The 21431-nt window shown below is 43.0% G+C and overlaps 1 protein-coding gene across 1 annotated transcript in view; it reads right to left on the bottom strand.

Moving 5' to 3' along the window:
- BMPER (BMP binding endothelial regulator) overlaps positions 1-21431 on the bottom strand; it is a 252908-nt gene that overhangs the window by 210381 nt on the left and 21096 nt on the right. The window contains exon 3 of the mRNA XM_010831140.1: positions 7565-7664. Coding sequence (XP_010829442.1) covers positions 7565-7664 — 100 coding nt within the window. The remainder of the gene's footprint in view (positions 1-7564; positions 7665-21431) is intronic.

The following is a 21431-nucleotide window of genomic DNA, read 5'->3' as shown; positions in this document are numbered from 1 at the left end:
AAAGAATAAAATACTTAGGAATAAATCTACCTAAAGAAACAAAAGACCTATATATAGAAAACTATAAAACACTGATGAAAGAAATCAAAGATGACACAAATAGATGGAGAAATATACCATGTTCGTGGATTAGAAGAATCAATATAGTGAAAATGAGTATACCACCCAAAGCAATCTATAGATTCAGTGCAATTCCTATCAAGCTACCAACGGTATTTTTCACAGAACTAGACCAAATAATTTCACAATTTGTATGGAATACAAAAAACCTCAAATAGCCAAAACAATCTTGAGAAAGAAGAATGGAACTGTAGGAATCAACCTGCCTGACTTCAGACTATACTACAAAGCTACAGTCATCAAGACAGTATGGTACTGGCACAAAGACAGAAAAATAGATCAATGGAAAAAAATAGAAAGCCCAGAGATAAATCCATGCACCTATGGACACCCTATCTTTGACAAAGGAAGCAAAAATATACAATGGAGAAAAGACAATCTCTTTAACAAGTGGTGCTGGGAAAATTGGTCAACCATTTGTAAAAGAATGAAACTAGAACACTTTCTAACACCATACACAAAAATAAACTCAAAATGGATTAAAGATCTAAACATAAGACCAGAAACTATAAAAATCCTAGAGGAAAACATAGGCAAAACACTCTCCAACATAATTCACAGCAGGATCCTCTATGACCCACCTCCCAGAATATTGGAAATAAAAGCAAAAATAAATAAATGGGACCTAATTAAATTAAAAGCTTTTGCACAATGAAGGAAATATAAGCAAGGTGAAAAGACAGCCTTCAGAATGGGAGAAAATAATAGCAAATGAAGCAACTGACAAAAAATTAATCTCAGAAATATAAAAGCAACTCCTGCAGCTCAATTCCAGAAAAATAAATGACCCAATAAAAAAACTGGCCAAAGAACTAAACAGACATTTCTCCAAAGAAGACATCCAGATGGCTAACAAACACATGAAAAGATGCTCAACATCACTCATTATAAGAGAAATGCAAATCAAAACCACAATGAGGTACCATCTCATGACGGTCAGAATGGCTGCCATCAAAAAGTCTACAAACAATAAATTCTGGAGAGGGTGTGGAGAAAAGGGAACCCTCTTACACTGTTGGTGGGAATGCAAACTAGTTCAGCCACTATAGAGAACAGTATGGAGATTCCTTAAAAAACTGGAAATAGAGCTCCCATATGACTCAGCAATCCCACTGCTGGGCATACACACCAAGGAAACCAGAATTGAAAGAGACACATGTACCCCAATGTTCATCACAACACTGTTTACAATAACCAGGACATGGAAGCAACCGAGATGTCCATCAGCAGATGAATGGATAAGAAAGCTACAGTACATATACACAATGGAATATTACTCAGCTATTAAAAAGAATGCATTTGAATCAGTTCTAATGAGGTGGATGAAACTGGAGCCTATTATACAGAGTGAAGTAACTTAGAAAGAAAAACACCAATACAGTATATTAATGCATATATATGAAATTTAGAAAGATGATAACGATGACCCTATATGTGAGACAGCAAAAGAGACACAGATGTAAAGAGCAGACTTTTAGACTCTGTGGGAGAAGGCGACGGTGGGATGATTTGAGAGAATAGCATTGAAACATGTGTATTATCATATGTAAAATAGATCGCCAGTCCAGGATCAATGCATAAGACAGGGTGCTCAGGGCCGGTGCACTGGGATGACCCTGACAGATGGGATGGGGAGGGAGGTGGGAGGGGGGTTCAGGATGGGGAACACATGTACACCCATGGCTGATTCATGTCAATATATGGCAAAAACCACTACAATATTGTAAAGTAATTAGCCTCCAATTAAAATAAATAATTTTTTTTAAAAAAACAAAGAAATAAGAGGCATATAAAATAGACGCTTTTGAACTGTGGTGTTGGAGAAGACTTGAGAGTCCCTTGGACTGCAAGGAGATCCAACCAGTCCATTCTAAAGGAGATCAGTCCAGGATGTTCTTTGGAAGAAATGATGCTGAAGCTGAAACTCCAGTACTTTGGCCACCTCATGTGAAGAGTTGACTCATTGGAAAAGACTCTGATGCTGGGAGGGATTGGGGGCAGGAGGAGAAGGGGACGACAGAGGATGAGATGGCTGGATGGCGTCACTGACTCGATGGACGTGAATTTGAGTGAACTCCAGGAGTTGGTGATGGACAGGGAGGCCTGGTGTGCTGCAATGCATGGGGTCGCAAAGAGTCGGACACAACTGAATGACTGAACTGAACTGAACTGAAAATAGCCCCTCTTTTTCATCTAGCCTATATTCTAAATTCAGTTGATCCTATAATTGCAGTTCATCACCCTGGGTTAAGATTTGCAAAAATAGCATCATTCAAGTCTTGATTTGTTGACAATTGTCGGTGCTTTCTACATATCATTGAAAAACATAAAAGTAATGTCTGGCCCTCAGCTAGGTTCTTTAAAAGGAGCTTGATACCATTTCTCACAAAACCACAGAAAGGGAGAGAAAAATTCCCATTATAATATGGGAAAAATCTAGAACAGGAAAAACTTGGGACAGGAGTGTGCATGTAGCATTCTCAAGTAAATAATTGGTTACATGGGCAGTGTAGGGGCAATGTGGCTATATGGGCAAGATTTTAAAGCAAAAACAGCTGTAGAGATATTTTTACAAAGCAAATAGCAAATGAATAAGTACTATTTAATTTCATTTATGTAAAAATTTATGCTCAAAATCCTCCAAAGCTAGGCTCCAACAGTATGTGAACCAAGAACTTCCAGATGTACAAGCTGGATTTAGAAAAGGCAGAAGAAGAACCAGAGATGAAATTGCCAACATCTGTTGGATCATAGAAAAAGCAAGAGAATTCCAGAAAAACATTTACCTCTGCTTCATTGGCTACGCTAAAGCCTTTGTGTGGATTACAATAAACTGTAGAAAATTCTTCAAGAGATGAGAATACAAGACCCACCTTACCTGCCTCCTGAGAAATCTGTATGCAGGTCAAGAAGCAACAGTTAGATTTGTATATAAACAATGGACTGGTTGGGAAAGGAGTACATCAAGGCTGTATATCGTCACCCTGCATATTTAACTTATATGCATAGTACATAATGTGAAATCCAGGGCTGGATGAAGCACAAACTGGAGTCAAGATTGCCGGGAGAAATATCAATAACCTCAGATATGCAGATAACACCATCCTTGTGGCAGAAAGTGAAGAGGAACTAAAGAGCCTCTTGATGAAGGTCAAAGAGGAGAGTAAAAAATCTGGCTTAAAACTGAACATTCAAAAAATAAAAATCATGGCATCCGGTCCCATCACTTCATGGCAAATAGATGGGGAAACAATTGAAACGGTTTATTTTCTTCAAAATCACTGTGGCTCCAAAATCGCTGTGGACGTTGACTGCAACCATGAAATTAAAAGACTCTTGTTCCTTAGAAGGAAAGCTATGACATACCTAGACAGCGTATTAAAAAGCAGAGGTGCTACTTTGCCAACAAAGGCCTGTATAGTCAAAGCTATGGTTTTTCCAGTAGTCATGTATGGATGTGAGAGTCAGACTGCAAAGAAAGCTGAACACCGAAGAACTGATGCTTTTGAACTGTGGTATTGGAGAAGACTCTTGAGAGTCCCTTGGACAGCAAGGAAATCAAACCAGTCAATCCTAAAGCAAATTAATCCTGAATATTCGTTGGAAGGACTGATCCTGAATCTGAATCTCCAACACCTTGGCCATCTGATCTGAAAGAACTGACTCATTGGAAAAGCTTTGATGCTGGGAAAGACTGAAGCATCACTGACTCAATGGACATGAGTTTGAGCAGACTCCAGGAGATAATGAAGGACAGGGAAGCCTGGCGTGCTGCAGTCCATGGGGTCACAAATGGTTGGACATAACTGACTGAACAACATATAAAATAAAACCACACATACAAGATTACATATATATATAAAAATGTTTGTATATGTAATAAACTGGAAAAGGTCTGGGAAAGACAATAAATTGATAACAATTGTTATCTCTTAGAAGATTCAGTTTTATAGAAAATACTTTTTATTCCCTCCTCCCCTGATGTTAAGTGGGAAAAGAAAATAAAACAGAAATAATACAATTCGATGGTAAGATACCAACTGTGTGTGTGCTTAGTCTCTTCAGTTGTATCCAACTCTTTGTGACCCCATGGACTATAGCCCATCAGTCTCCTCTGTCCATGGGATTCCCCAGACAAGAATACTGGAGTGGGTTGCCATGCCCTCCTCCAGGGGATCTTTCCTGACCTAAGGATCGAACTTGCATTTCCTATGCCTAATTGAAGAATCCACCTTCAGTGGGTAAAGAATCCACCTGTAGCTAAGAGCAAATATAACTGTGTTTCTTAAAACCCAGGAGACAAACATTGTATTATGGAGTAGAAATTGAGAAAATAAAGGAGGCATCTTTAAGATCCCCCTCTAGAGCCTGACAGGTCAGATGTACTCAGGAGTTTCTATCAGGAAGGTCCATCTTGAGACAGGCTGAGGATTTTGACCTCCCCAGAAGGCCTTGACTTTACTGTCAGAATGAGAACTCGGGGGACTTCCCTGTGGCTAAGATTCTGTGCCCTGGGTTTAATCCCGGGTCGAGACATAGACCCCACATGCTGCAACTAAAAAGAGACTCTTCATGCCACAACTAAGACCTGGCACAGCCACATAAATTAATCTTTTAAAATGGAGAACTCAGGACACTGAATTCAATGGTCTATGCTTGGGTCCAGTTCCATTTGAGGAGGCTTATCTAGAGAATAATGAATACTCAGGAAAATTATCCCTCTCCCTTAGAAGATCAGGATGATGGGAAGAAAGAATGATGATAAAGGAAACAGCAGGACAAGAAGGAAAGGAGATTACACACTAGAGCAACCCAAGGTGCCCCCTGTCCCATGATAACAAGAGACAAACTGAAAGCCTTGGGCATGGTCCCTTCACACATTCTGCTTCCACCCTGTAGCATCCAATTATCTCTCACTGCCGAGGCTGCCTTGCAAGATGAAGCTGGCAAATCAGCAGTTAAAAGATAGAGAATGAAATGGAAGAGGTTCTTTAAGGTGCTGCTGCTGCTGCTGCTAAGTCGCTTCAGTCGTGTCCGACTCTGTGCGACCATCCATAGACGGCAGCCCACCAGACTCCTCTGTCCCTGGGATTCTCCAAGCAAGAACACTGGAGTGGGTTGCCATTTCCTTCTCCAATGCATGAAAGTGAAAAGTGAAAGTGAAGTCGCTCAGTCGTGTCCAACTCCTAGCGACCCCATGGACTGCAGCCCACCATGCCCCTCCGACCATGGGATTTTGCAGGCAAGAGTACTGGAATCAACAGTAAATCAGACACACATTAATTCAGCAATGTATTCTTAATTGTGACTACTTTATCTGACCATCAGCTTGGGAGATTCCTAAGAAATTACTATTTCAAGTCTTGCATCCATAGCTCTCCAAAGTCATGTGAGTAAAACATCTGACTCCCAACTCCATAGGAAAGAGGTGAGAAGTAAATGACTGATTACTCCTATTCCAAAAGGCTTCAGAAAACACATTGTTATAGTCAAGTCCATCAGGTATTTATAGAGTACCCACTATATTTATACTGAGAAATGCTTACACGCCAGGCACTGTGCTTAACACTTTGTTTCTTACCATTAGCTACCTCTCCAACACAATTGCTATCTTCGTTTAACAGGTGAGGGAATGCGGCAGAGAGAGGCTCCACGTCTCTACTTGCTCAAGTGGAAACCTTGAGGTATTAGTTTCTCGGGCTGCTGTGACAAATTATCACAAGCTTGGGAGCTTAAGACAACAGAAATGTATTCTCTCACAGTTTCAGAGACTAGAAGTTCCAATGAAGGTGTTGGCAGGACCATGCTCCATCTGAAGATTCTGGGGATGAACCCCTCTGGGCTTTTCCCAACTCTTGGTAGCCAGAGACATTCCTTGACTTGTGGCAACACAACTCCAACCTCTGCCTCATGCATTTATTTATAGCCTTAAACATTATAGTTTACTCTTATAATTATAGTCACTCACAAACAATTGGGCATTAATTCTTGACATGTGGACTTCATATAACAGTGTGTGCTGAAAAGTTCAAACTCAATTGAGTATAGAGACTTGGGGTTGTCACTAGAAATGGTGCTTTAGTTTACCTGGTTTCTAAAGAACTGCTTTTGAGAGCTCTACAGAAGGGGACCCTTTCTTGCTGCTCCAAAATTGCATTCTCTTCTGTGAGGGCAGAAATCACCCAATCAAGATCTCTTTCAGAGGTCCCCACCCAGGCTGCATATTAAATCCCCCAAGAGCTTTTCAAAAAGACAGATGCTAAGCTTCTCTCCCCAGAGCAAGTGAATAATGTGAATCTCAGCAACACAGCCCAGGCATTCATACCTGCTTCTCTCATTACATGGCCACCTCCTCTGTGTGTCTCTGTTTTCTCTTCATATAAAGACACCAGGCATAATATATCTGGAGCCACCCCTAATCCGGCACGACCTTAACTAATTATATCTCCAAAGATCCTATTTCCAATTAAGGTCACATTCTGGGGTTCCTAGTGGATTTGAACTTTTGGGGAACATTCTACAACCCAGGATGCATCTTTGGGGTGAGAAATCTCTTTGCAACCCAGGACTGTTGGATCAGACTTGGCAGTGTGACTCCAGAACCACATCCTGAAGCACTGTGCTCATTTTGATGTCTGCAGGACCACACTACATACACTAGGCATCATCACCAGATCAAGATCTCTTTCAGAGGTCCCCTGGTTCTTGTCCTGAGGAGCTGACAATCTACCGAACACAAACGAGACAATGAAGGAGAAAAAGCACGTCACTGAAATGTCTGTGTAGCCTTCTGATGCCATGGAAACTTAGCTATGATGTGATGGATGAGGGGCTGGGGCACCTTGAGCACTGGCAGCATCTGGGCAGGTTGGGAGGAAAGACCTGAGTGAAGGCAGAAACAAGGCTGGAAGAACAGGTTCTAGAGAGATGGGCATGCTGGAGAGTCACAGGAGATGGAGCGGAGGGTGGGGGTGGGGTGGAATAAGAATATTTAAGGATGTTTCAAAGACAAAGGGAAGGACTTCAGTTTAATTCAGAAGAAAAAACTTTAATAGGGGCCAAAATGATACAAAATGGTCTTAAAGACTCCTCTGGCAGAGGTGGGCAGGGCAAGCTAGAGCCTGGAAAAACTGAGTGCTGAAACTTCTTGACAAAACAGGTTTGTGTGTGTGTGTATCAACATGCAGGGGCATCGTGTTTACATCTCTTCCAGGACATTTTAACAATTTGCCTCAGAAAATAAGCCAACGATGCAGATGCTCTCTATGCTTTCATCCCCCACTAGGAGATTCCTCCTTACCACCAGCCCCCCAACACTCACTCGCTTCCCTCTTGACACCCCCTTGCATCCCAGCCAAAAGCTGAATGAATAGAAAGGTGAGAGGAAGAGAAATAAAAACGCCTGCAGGAACAGCCAAAAAAAGGCAGCCAAGACATAAATCACCTTTGCACCGCTCGCAACAGGCTCCCCTCTGCTTGATGGCCAAGGCACAGTCTCTGGACAACACTGGGCACTTCTCTCTCTTACAGGTCACTTCCTTGTTCTAGGCAAAAAAAAAAAAAGACACATTTGAAATCAGCTTCAAACAGAATCCCCAGAATCCTGGCACACAGTTGAGCGTTTCCCAGCTTCCCTCTTCCTATCTTGCCTTCATCTTCACGAGACAACTCTGTGATTGCCAACGAGATTTTGCTCTTTCTGGAGCGGGTATACCCATCCAGGAACAGACTGAGATTAGAGGCAGATGAACAGGATGGAAAGTCCCTTCTTGACCAGCCAATTTAACATAGATAACCAAACTCTGAGAGACAGAAGCTTTCTTTTGCTCTACCATTTCTTTCTGGTACACACTATAGAAATGATAATATTTGTGTAAATCATATTTTGCCCATTGGGCTACCTGGGCCAGGACTGCATTGTGAGAACAAAAATATTTGCACACGGCCGTCCAACTATCCTTAATAGTAGAGTGCATTAAAATGCAGCAATCTAAAGTTCCAACTCAAATAATGACAAAGTTGAGTATTGAATCGGCTCAGTAAGAGAAAAAATAATATTCCCCATGCCAAGCAGAGACACAGGCGTCAGTGTTTTATAGCTGTGGGACAGCTGTACTATATTAGCACTTATGCTAATGAAAGTGTAGTGAGTATTTGCATCTTGTTTTTATCCAGAAAGGTTAGCTGTTAAAATGACTTTAAGATCCAAACATGATGCATTACCTGTTTGCAGAACAAGATGTACATAAACCAAAAATACTATGTCACAACACTTCCACAAGACTGGGACTGGAAAAATGTCTACTAAGTGCTAGGTGAGTAATCATTCTTATTAAACTCCTGGGAGATAAATATCATCACTCTCTCATTTATGCACAGGAAGATTGCTGTTCCAAGTAGCTCTATTACTTTCTGAAGATCATGTAACTTTGCAGTGGTAGAGGTGGATTTCAAAATTGAGCTCACAAACGTGCACAAGGCCCACCTCCTACCCTGAGTCAAGGCTGGAATGACCACGTTCATCGCCTGATTTGGGGACAGACTAGAGAGGAGCAACTGACCGGCTCTCTTACCTCGAGATGAACACTCTTGGAACATGTGCAGGAGACATGTGCAGGAGACTCAGCCCTGACAAAGACCTTGGGAAGATTCACAAGTGTACCCAGTGGTCTTCAAAGCCAAGAGACTAAAGAAGATCTCTCCAGTTCTATTCTAGCACCAAGGAGAGATGTAAGGAGTGTCTATAAGAGTTTGAGTGTGTGTGTGTGTGTGTGAGAGAGAGAGTGAGAGAGTAGGTGGGGAGGGATGGTATGTTGGGGACTGGGAGTCCAAGTTCAGCCTATACACCAAATTGCAGCTCTAAATCAGTGCTAAGATAAAACAAGTGTCTACTAAATACACCTATCATTTAGTAGACACTTGCTACAGTCTCAACCTTGCTGTTGTGACATAGTATTTTTGGTTCACATGCATTTTGTTCTACAAACAGGTAATGCATCATGTTTGGATCTTCTCAAAGTCATTTTAACGGCTAACCTTTCCAGATAAAACCGAAGATACAAATGCTCACCACACTTTCATTAGCATAAGTGCTAATATAGTGCTTCTCTCCAGTCCCCTGGGAGTTGCAGAGCCTGTCAAGGCGCTCCCAGGGTCTAATTCGAAAATGAATCCAGACTGTCATCTCCTCCCTTTATGAATGAGCAGAATCCCTGAGAGTCCCAGAACTCCACACTCTCCAACTCACCCATCACCTCTCCCCTAGAGTGAGGTACATGGAGCCTGGGGATGGGTGGGCCCCGCCATCCCAACAGCTCCGTTTCTACACGGTCTTGTTGTCTCAGTACCCTGATGGCTTGGCAAGGCCACTGAAGCATGGGAATAATGAGCCCACCCCAACCAATGTTGCTCAAACATTCCCACTGGATGCCACACACAGAAAATGACCATCATTTCCAAGGCCAATGGTAAACACTGTGACGGGGTCATCCCAGGATCTGCCTGGCCACTGAAAGAGTGAGCATCAGTCTTCAACCATTGTACCCATTCCTGCAAGGCTGGTAGACAGACTTCTAGTTTTCTCATTTACTGATTATTGGTGTCTGATCAGAAGGTGTGGTTGAGCTGAGTAATCCAGTCTCCTTTTCTTTCCCCATTTTTGGCATCTGTTATGTGATAAGAGTTCTCATAGAGAATCTCACCAACTCCTTAAAACACTATGAGGCAGTGATTCTTACCCTGGGCTGCTAATCAGAACCCGTGTGCAGTTCTTCAGAAAGCCTGGCACTGTCTCCCAGCCCCTGAAACTCAGATCTGATTTCTCTCAGGACCAGGCTCCCCAGATAATTCCAGTGTGAAGCCCAGGCTGAGAACCACTGCCATGAGAAGAGTGTTCTTCCTGCCTGCAAGACCCAGGTGGGCTCAGGAGCTGTCCACAGTCCCAGAGTGAATGGCTGACTCCAACCTGAACCCAGATATCCTGGCTCCGAGCCGGGCAAAGCTCCTTCCCTCGCCCTCTCTGTTTCATAATAAAGGTGGCATCATGATTCACTGTCAGTCTCAACCCTGTGATTTATGTTCATACTTTCTTCTTAAATTACGAATGTAATACATAGTTATGGTCACCTTTCAAACTAAAGGAGTATATTTTTTAAAAAATTATAGTGCCCTTTAACCACCACCAAAGTAATCAAGAACATTGATCAGGTATATACGCTGCTCGGCATGATGAACATTGACTCAGTTTCGCAAAGAGCAGTTACACAAAACCATAGTTTTGATACCAGATGTCCCCACCCAAGGCATTACCTCAGAGCATCTGTTAAATCAGCTTTATGCATTCAGCACACCTGGCTTCTGCCTTAAGGAAAAGGCACCCCCAAGTACATCTCCTCTCTAAAAGGAAAACTCCTTAGACACAAGGAATGAAAAATTCTAAGGGTAGTCAGAGTGCATGTGAAGTCAAAATTTGGGATCTAATGAACAGGAAGACACATACTCTTACATGTCAGAACTCTGCTAAATTAGAAACCCAGCAGGCAGTCAAAAACCATAGATCCAAGATCCATAATAAATAGCTTGTAATTACAGTTCAGCACAAAAGTTATTTCAACCAGATGGTTTGTAGATTCACATCTGGAATTTTTTGTGTACACACACACACACAGAACAAACCTTAACCTTAGCTGTAGGTTTAGTGAGTTTTTCCCCACTTCTGATAACACTTGGGAGGTTTTTATTTTCTACCAAGGGTCATGTTGGTACAGAGCTGCCAGATCTGATCATTTCCCTGTTGTCTGGTTGCGTGGATGCGGAGCACAAGCTCAGATTCCCAGGCCCTCCAAGAAACAAAGAAAAACTTCAGAGAATCACTGGTGAAAGGCTGATTCCTCCATCCCCTTAATTGAGTCCAGCAGCTACAGAGTAAATTCAAGCACAGGTTAATTAAGACCACTCACTTTGCTTTCCCTGATTTTGCCAAAGGACAAAAACACTGGTCTTCAAGCCAGCTGCTCTGGTAAGAAGGGGTACACACACAAAGACGTACCTTCAAGACTCCCTTTCCATTGGCCACCTCACCACATGTGCACCAAGTGTGCTCTGCTCTTACTCAAGATCACGGCTCATTCAGTTCCTTTTTTCATTCAAGAAATGTTTTCTGTTACTGATTCATGCTTACCGAACACTTTCTATGCATCAGGCTCTGTGCTAAGAGTTGCATATGCATTATTTCACAAAAAAAATCCACATCATCCCCATTTTATAGCTAAGGAACCAGAGTTAGTCAGCTTGCCCAAGCCCCACAAAAGGCAGATCTGGAATATTGGTTTGGCCCAAAATTTCATTCAAGTTTTTCTGTAACATCGTATGGAACATTGGTTGGGGTAGGCTCATTATTCCCATGCTTCAGTGGCCTTGCAAAGCCATCAGGGTACTGAGACAACAAGACCGTGTAGAAATAGAGCTGTTGGGATGGCGGGGCCCACCCATCCCCAGGCTCCATGTACCTCACTCTAGGGGAGAGGTGATGGGTGAGTTGGAGAGTGTGGAGTTCTGGGACTCTCAGGGATTCTGCTCATTCATAAAGGGAGGAGATGACAGTCTGGATTCATTTTCGAATTAGACCCTGGGAGCGCCTTGACAGGCTCTGCAACTCCCAGGGGACTGGAGAGAAGCACTATATTAGCACTTATGCTAATGAAAGTGTGGTGAGCATTTGTATCTTCGGTTTTATCTGGAAAGGTTAGCCATTAAAATGACTTTGAGAAGATCCAAACATGATGCATTACCTGTTTGAAGGCATGCACTTAAATGCTGCACCAACTATTTCCCAGGCATTCAGGATACTAACAAGAACTAAAGAACATCACAGTTCCAAGGCCCCAGGGGAGACTGGTGCCTTGCAGGTGGTTCCACAAACGTGAAGTGAGCGCACTGACAAGAGCTGAATAACTCCAAGGTGCTTTATCATCACCAACCATGAGAAGGTCCACAAACACCAGCTTCTTTCTGATAACAAAGAAAGATGCACTATTTTGGACATGGATAGTTATCTGTGCCTATCACATCGCTGATGGCTAGGCTCATATCTCCAAGTAAATCTTCCCCAAGATTTCAGCTTGAATTTGACTCTTCCCAAATCTACGCCACAGAAATGGTGGTAAAAATGCACTGGAGGAAAATGTCAGATTTTTAAAAACCCAACCTAGCCCATGCCTAAGGATAATCAACCTCATCACATTTCTCATTCTCAATCTCTGTCTCCCCATGTTTTCCACTTTCTAGGGTCAGCAAGCCTGTCATTTACCTGTTGTCAAAGGCATCTGTTTGCATTAATGCCTTCTTTTGGAAAGACCGAATATATCAAAACTCAAAACAGCCTCTGGAGGCACATGAAATGAAGTGCCAACAAACAACATTAAAGAGGGGCATAAGGAGTAAAAAGGAAAAAAAATTACATGGCTGGCAACAAAGCTCTATAAGGATGCAAGCCAAACCACAGCTCTGGCCACAGCCAAGTTCATACAGGACTCCCCCAGCTGGCTTGCTGTGTCTAAGATGTGCCACTAGATGGCAGCACAGAGTACCCTGGGCTTAGAAATGTGGCCAGGAAACCTGCCAGTGCCTCCTGAGCATTTTTCAGTGTCTGGTGTGGAGGGAAATCATCTCTCAGTGATTTGGGCTGGGTGGGGAGACAGGAGGTTAGAGAAGACAGCAAATCGCCATGGTGAGAATTTCCTGTTTGCTTTTCTCAACGAGAAAAAAAAAGTTTTTGAGATGCTTTTTATTTCAAGCCAAAGTCTTGAAGATATTTTTTTTTCTAAGATTCTTCCAGTCCCAATCCTATTATGGACTATGGAAAGTATTACCTGATCTTTCATTTATATTTAAAAATAATAATGAAATAAAAATCTGGAGAAGAAAACACAGCAGCTGATATGATAGAACAATCCGGGAGAAATGTCAACTGGCAGATGCTGTATTTCTAGACTATGAAATGGCAACACACATTTCTTGAAATAAGAAGGAAAATGAAAATACTGGGTGCCTTGCCTGCTGATCCTCCCTGTGATTAGCTATATTAGGAAGGTGGCAGACCTAGAAGGTGGCATCTAGAAGATGGTGTGATTTTTCCCTCCATTCTTGTCTTCTATGAAAGCAAAGCCTGCCTTGGAGGCAAACAGCTGTCATTTGGCGAACTCACAAATTCTAAGTGCCAGATCCTTTTTCAGAAAATCAGGAAGGCTGTGAAGTTGTAATATTTTTTTCTGCCCCAAATGAACAACAAAATATGTCAATAAGGTACATGGGCCAGGTAGTATCATTAGAGGGGATAAATAGGTAGAATTTTCTTTCCTAAATTAGAAACTCTCCAGACTACCAAAAGACAAAAACACTGGTTTCCAAGTCAGCCTCTCTGGTGAGAAGGGGAATACACAAAGCCGTGCCTTCAGGACTCCCTTTCCACTGGCTGCCTTATCCCACAGGTAGTAAGTGTCCTCTGCTCTCAGTGGAGTCTGGAGTCTGTCCCCGCCAGACTACCCTGCCCTTACCCTGCATGTGTGCACATGCTCTGTCATTTCATCACTGTAGCCTTATTTAGGGAGGGATGGAGCCCCTATTAAAATACAGATATCTATGGGGCTAGGTTCATACTGATTCTGACTAAGGCGTTCCCTCTGTCATCAGCTCCAGTCAGGGCACATATGTCTAGGACAGTGACTTGGAGAAGGAGAAGAGTGGCAGTTCTAAAGTAGCCAAACCAAAGATATGGTCCATGTGCCACTGGACCCAGTGCTGTGGGAGGGAGAAAGAAACCATGTAGCAAGCTTCCTTTCTATGCTCCAGAAATCTGGAGGAAACAAGACACCAGACCTGAGCAGGATCACACAGCACTGCAGTGTAACCTCTGGCCCCAAGTGAGAATCACAGAAGAGAACTCCACCTTGACTCAAAAGCCATCACGGATGGTGAGCGCAAATAAGACACTTGGACCCTTAATCAAATCCTCTTTATTAGAGAACTTGTTTGAAGTGCACAAACAGTAGTGTTTCACTATTTGAGAGTCTTAAAATCGCTCACAGAGGAAATTTTTTTGAGGGATACAGACGTCTTCTGTCAAGTTTCCCAAGGAAGAAGGTGATCCAACATGAGCGCATGTATTCTCCTTGGAATTCCAAGTCTTCACGCACATGTAGTCAAAGAGGTCAACTTTTCCTTGAAGTGCCCCATTGTAACCCAATTTCAGCCCCACAAGAAGCAACAAGGAATCTTACGGTACTTTTGTACACCGGTCACAATTTCTCCTAGGCAATGTTATAAAACGTCTCATAAACAGAAGAATAATACTTCGTGTTTACATAGCACTTTTCTTCTGAAGAGCTCTGCAGACATTATTTCATTCATCCTCACAGGTTTCCTAAGATTTGCAGACGGAGGAATAGCACACAATGAAGTTAAGTGTCTCAGGCCCCTCGAAGAGCTAGCTAGCAGTGAAATTGGGAAGAAAACCTGGTTCCCAGACTGGGATTAAGGGGCCAGCCAGGGAGGTTAGTTGCTAAGGCACAGCATTAAACTTTACGAGTGTATCATATTAAAATTAGGTTAGCTCCTACATGACTGTTGAGAGTTTAGGACTAGATTAGTATGTAGTTGAGTGAGTCTGGAAATTTTCTGGAAAGTCAGGCCACCTGGGTCGGACATGTGAGGTCCCCTGCCCTGTTAAAAAGATGCCATAGAAGAGATGGGTCAAAACTCAAATAAACATACCTAACTGCAAAAATTACAGTTCTAGAATGCAGAGTTACAGACAGAAACTGAAAGAAAAGACCCAGGGGGGATAGGTATCATTGACACCTGGTTTTGATCATTGAAAAAGTGAAGTGATTCCCTCTCCAGAACATACAATCTGGGGAAATCCTGCAAGCTAGCATGAGCCTCCGAGAGGAGACAACACAAGTTTGTACCTGCTCCAGCCGGACTCCTCTGGATGAAATCTGTTCTTAATCTCTCAGAAAAGAATCAGTGGAAGGTGAGGGAGACTGAGATAGCTCAGTGGTTGCCAATGGCAGTAGTAAACTTGATCGATGATTTATTATTTTAATTAAGCTTGGACTTGCTTGTTCTTTGTTACTGACAGTACAACTGACTTCTCCATAACTCTTGCACCAAAAGAGCTAAGAGGAGGGAAAAAAAAAGGCAAATCGGTCCACTCCAAAGCCTCAGTGTACAAGTACGAGGCCCCAGGGCTGCAGGCCATGTTTCTCAGCTCAGTGAACTTTGAAAACACACCGACACAACCATTTTTAAGGTGAAGAAAGTGTGTTCAATAGGGAAAATGAACCAAACTTCCCAGCCAAGAGAATGGTTTCCCAACATTTCTCTTTCCCAACTGAGCGAGGTCAGTAGAAGACGCTGGACACATCCAAGGTCAGTAGAGGTGAGGGGTGTCAATGGCCCTTGCTGTTAATGTAAAGTAACATTTCCAGATTTTTCTGAATGCCCCAACACCCACCACTTTTGCAAATGCCTTCACTATCAAAAGCCAGAGCTGACCTATCTCTAACAAAATTCTATGAAGTGGCAGTAATAGTTTTCCAGGCAGGTTGCTGAACTATTAAGAATAATAGCGCCTGACATTTATAGAAAATCTATTATTTGCTAGATTGTGCTGAACATGCTTTGTGTATTATGTCCTTTTTAACCCTCACAACAAACCTAAAGAATGCACTGATTTACCCATATTTTATGGGTAAAGCTGGGGCTCAGAGAGGTTATTTTTTATTAGTTCTTATTGGAATGCAGTTACTTTACAATGTTGTGTTAGTTTCTGGCTGTACAGCAAAGTGAATCAGTCATCCGTATACATATATCCACTATTTTCAATTTCCTTCCCAATTAGTTCACCACAGAGCATTGAATAGAGTTCCCTCTGCTATACAATAGGTTCTCCTTAGTTATCCATTTTATATGTAGTTGTGTATATTCAGAGAGGTTAAAAGGCTCACCCAGCTCTACATAGCTGCAGCAGAGAGTCAAACCCAGGTCTCGCTGAAATCAGAGTCGGTGATTTCATCGCTATACCAGCTTGCCTGGTTTAGAGGTTAAGATGAGCCATCTCTTCCTTGCAGCCAACACATTTAAATGCGTGCCGTCGTTAAGCACTTCCCCATTTTAAGACCATTACAAACCTTAGTTTATGATTCTGTTTTGAACACAAGAGTAAAAATAGTGCCTTTTAGAAAAAATAGATTAAGTCTCTGACTTAAAAACTCAAAACAAGTGTCAGTCTCTCAGTGTCCTGTCATTTGCAAGTCAGACCAGAGCCTGGACCAAAATCCTCCAAGTCCTCTGGTTTCTTTCATGATTTGGGAGCACGGGGACAGAGTGTTCCTCTCCCAGGAGGCTGGCAGCATCCCATAGCCATACTTTTGGAGTCTTTACGTGAAAGCATCTTGTAAGAATATAGTTTTGGAGACTTAATGTGAAAGCATCCTGCAAAACATCTCACCATTCATTGCACTCCATCTGGGAGTGTTATTCTTTCTGCCTCTAGTCTAGGCTCAGCAAGCCTTTACCCCAGAGACCTGGACCCTGGCAAAGGCGGCCTTCCCCGGCCCAGCTAACGGCTCAAACTCTGAACAAAGCTGCCCTTGAAGCCCAGCCATTTAAAAGACTTTATGAAGTCCACTGGGGCCCCCCGATTATTTTGCAACAAGTCATATCCCATGAAGAAATTCACTTCTCTGCAACACAAAACAGAGGGAGATTAAAGAAAAAGGCATAGGGGGTGCAAGGGGCTGGAGAAAAGAAGTAAGACCCCCTGTTGTTCTGTCTGGCCAGAATCGTGTCTTTTAGTGCCCATATCCTCTACCAGGACGATGTTCTGATGATATATGGCCCTAATACATCACAAAATGACAGTATTCTCCTGATACTGTACCTTGAAAATATGACACGTGCCAGCAGAAGCAGCGGGGGATTAATAAGGAGGCCCTTTTTATATTTAACTTACCTAACATTTCAATTCTATTTTAATGGGCTTTAGTTTGTTGGGGGGATTGTTTGGGGGTCCTAAGCTTTTTAAAGAGTTAGGTCTGGCTTTTTTGTGGGGTGGGGGGGCACCTTTTCAAGGACCTCTCAGAACAAAGAGGAACAGGCCATTAGACTGTCCCAGCCACTCAAGTACAGCTCTGATTTAAAACAGGGCAGTGTCAAACAGCTTCTCATTCTGTTTAATCATATTTTGAAATAGAACCAAAGCATTAGAGAAGGCAGAAGACAAAAGAAATAACCACCAAATAAAAATAGTAGCCCAAAGAAAGTAGCACTGCCTGGTTTTTATTAGACTGTACATCGTATAAGCAAGGGATCTGCTGGCAGCACCACATTAATGTAACTGGAATGGACTGAGCACAAAGCAGCCAGTGACTGAGTGCAGGGCACCCTGTCACAGATGCAGCTCTGGGACACCACTCAGGCTCCTAAAAGCAGACTGGAAAATCAGAGGGTGGACTGACTGCATCCTCTTCTACCAGAGAACAGGAGCCAGGCATGTGACCTTAAAGGAGTGATTGTCAGCATCCTTTATGTGGTTCACATTCCCAAGTCAAATGATAAATCTATGTCAAATTTTAGATAGTGTATTAAAAAGGAAAGACATCACTTTGCTGACAAAGGTCTGTCTAGTCAAAGCTATGGTCTTTCCGGTAGTCACGTACAGATGTGAGAGTTGGACCATAAAGAAGGCAGAGGGCCAAAGAATTGATGCTTTAGAAAAATGGTGCCGGAGAAGACTCCTGAAAGTCCCTTGGGCAGAAAGGAGACCAAACCAGTCAATCTTAAAGGAAATAAACCCTGAATATTCATTGGAAAGACTGATGCTGAAGCTGAAGTTTCAATACTTTGGCCACCTGATGTCAAGAGCTGATTCACTAGAAAAGATCCTGATGCTGAGAAAGATTGAAGGCAGAAGCAGAGGGGGGCATTAGAGGATGAGATGGCTGGATGGCATCACCTATTTAATGGACATGAACTTGGGCAAACTCTGGGAGATGGTGAGAGACAAGGAGGCCTGGCGTGCTGCAGTCCATGGGGTCGCAAAGAGTCGGACATGACTTGGAGACTGAACGACAGCAACAATTCCTGAGTTTACCTTTTTCTCCTCAGAATCAAAAGGGATTCAAACAGCTGGGATGCAGGATGAAGTTGGGGCTGCAGAGAAAGCATCCACAGACTGCCACTATGGGAAGAACTCATCGCTTCCCAGGTATAAGGGGAACAGAGGCTGCAAAGGACACAGTCTTGTGCACAAGTGGCCCAGTTGCCTTTCCCAGTATCTTTGACTATTTTACATTACAGGCGCCCTTCAGCACATGACAAGTAATAAATGAGCTTTTTCTCTGACTACCTCTCCTAAAACACAAAAAAAGGGAGGGGAGTGAGATTCTAAGAATATTTTTATGCCTTTTTGGTGAGTTCTTTTGAACTAGCAAGAAGATGGGGCGTCCAACCCCAACGACCAGTGGGATCTTCATCAGAGGGCATCATCAGAGGCATTAGCCAGGCTTCTCAGTCTTGGGACCAGGTGCTGCCTAGGCCAGCAGGGGCACTGGAGGAAGCAAGGTGTGAGGGTTCAGGAGTTAAAGACAACAAGAAAATCGGAGTCACTTCCATGGGAAAGCTCTTGATATGGTGTTAAGGAAGGCTACCCGGAGATATTATTTCAGCAGCCCCCTTTCTTACTCGCCACAATATAACAAGCTGGGCTCCCTGGCTACCTAAAGAAACTGCAAACTCAAGGGACCCTTTTAATTGTACACATAGATGATTGTCTGGGCAATGGAGAGTGAACACATCCAAAACATGGAAACTGAGTGAATGAATGTCTTAGGCCCCGGCCGTGTCCTGCCAGGGTGTTTGGTGGTGACAAACCACTTCTCAAGACCAGCTTTGGAGGGCTGTCACCCTCTTTCAGCAGGTATCTCTGCCTGCATCTTCTGACCACAGTGAGTGGGACTCACCAGGTCCGCATTTGCCCCTCATTCCTGTGGGTCAACAGCAAGCCACCGAGCTGATTTTTCACAGCAGAGAACAGAAGATTTTCCACAGGTTGCCCATGAAAGTCCACATGCTGGGGGAGCTACAAAAATACCTAACCTTGACAAGTAAATGGAGCTGACATCACAGGGAACAGGCAGGGCAGAGGAACTGCTCACAGCCCATCTGTCATCTTGACAAAGTAACTTTCTGGTCACTAGTGAGACACTTTTAAAGACATCTGTACAATTGACCTTGACCACCAGCAATCACAGAGGCTTTCAAAGGGACCCCTGGGATAGCAGGCGTTAGAGCTCGTTCCTGCCGTCCTGCCTGCGGATAACGGTGAAGGCTGTCTGATGTGTCAGGTGCTGGAAACATCCTTGCTCCTGGACTATATTCACTCTGGTGCTGAGGGCAGAGGGTGTCCAGTTAGCCCGAGGAGTGTCAGGCAGAGCAACAAGGGGACAGGAGCCCTCTGGCCAGATGGAAATTCACAAAACGGAGAAAGTGAGTCTCAGACAGCATCCCTCATCCGAAAGCAAGCATGTGAGCTGGGGATGGTCTGACTCATTCACCAGGGCCATTAACAGCCTGTTCTCGTCACCAAGTCTTCCCCAAGGGCCACATGCAGATGTCAGAAAGAACTGGAGAAGCCACAGATTTATTTCATTGGTTTAGAATGTAATTGTAATTCACTGGCTTCCACTTTCAAACTCATGAAACAATCAATGAATGCCAATTTTGCATATAATCCATTTCTGATTAAGGTGTTATGAAGAAATAAAAGTGACTGGTCACCCATAAAACACCATTAACATAAACTTGTTGCTAAAAGGACTCACGACGCATGCTTCATTTTAAAAAAGAAATGATTGGCCATGATTATTTCCCTTCGTCACTGGTTTCTCTTAAGGATTTCATCTTAAGACAGCTTCTCTGAAGCTTTAACATCTAAAATAAGACAAAAATGTCAACAGAAGACAAACGGCCTTTAGAAAATGTGACATCGTGGCCACAAACTTGGGTTTTTTCTGCAGGCTAAATGTTGGCTCCACAAATTCAAACCTATCTGACTGAAAATGCATGAGTTTGTTTAACAGATATTGTTGAGCCCCTGTGGTGGGCCAGGCACTGTGCCAGGTTTTTGCTGAGAACAGAACATATGAATCAGATCCATCCTTTGCCCTGGAAGAGATTCCAGTCCAAGAGGGAGAGGGGCCAGAGCACAAACATGGCAGAAGCACCTCACATGTTGCAACATGAGTGGATGCAGGGCAGTCATGAGTTAGTTCAGAAGAGGCAAAGGTCTGTTTCAACCTAACTCCATTGCCATAAAGCCCCAGAGATCATTCTAACCCTCCTGGTTCTTCAGACCGTACGTGCGCCCCTGAATGAGCCTCCAAAAAGTTTTGTTATACAATTCTCTCACTGAGACAATTCGATCTACCTATATTAGACCCTTGGGATCTGACAACCCACAAAAGGAATCTCCTTCAATGATGCCATTCCAGTGCCCTCCAAAGTAGGTGCAGCAATATGGCTGGGCACCACCAACAGAAAAGCAGCCCATCTTATGCATATTATGGGAAATCCTTTGCCACTTTTCTCTTGCTCTATGAAACTGTAAAGTTTAACACCCTTTGCTAGTCTTTCTTCCATCATATGTTTTAAGTAAATTGTAAAATACCAACATACTGAATTTTAATTTACATTCCAAAACCAATCATTATTATGTCACCAAGAATAAGCAGTAACACACTGTGTGCCGTGCTCAGTCACTTCAGTCGTGTCTGACTCTTTGCAACCCTGCAGCCTGCCAGGCTCTTCTGTCCATGGGACTCTCCAGGCAAGAATACAGGCATGAGTTGTCATGACCTCTTCCAGGAGATCTTTTCTTGTTCCAGGGAGGGACTGAACTCGCATCCCCTGCATCTCCTACATTGCAGGTAGATTCTTTAGCACTGAGCCACTGGGGAAGCCCATGAGCAGTAATACTTATTTTTAAAACCACTTCTCTAAAGCACACATTTTATTTTCCAGTTATTATTGCTTATTTTACTATGATTTTAGTTGGTTCATTGGAGATAGCTTTTCAGCTTTGTCTGTGTATTGGTACAATTTCCCCACCATCTGACTTGATACATGGAGTAACGTGAGCCATGAATATGGCAAGCTGTCAATATAGAAAAAGCAGAGTTTAGAGTGGAAAGGAAAATACATAACTTATCCTTGAGGAAGAGAATGAGTTTTATCTTCAAATTACTAAATCA

The sequence above is a fragment of the Bison bison genome, unplaced genomic scaffold (genome assembly GCF_000754665.1).
Source record: "Bison bison bison isolate TAMUID 2011002044 unplaced genomic scaffold, Bison_UMD1.0 scf7180017864525, whole genome shotgun sequence".
Lineage (NCBI taxonomy): Eukaryota > Metazoa > Chordata > Mammalia > Artiodactyla > Bovidae > Bison > Bison bison.
The sequence above is the reverse complement of the archived record's forward strand: the minus strand, read 5'-3'. Positions and strand labels throughout refer to the sequence as shown.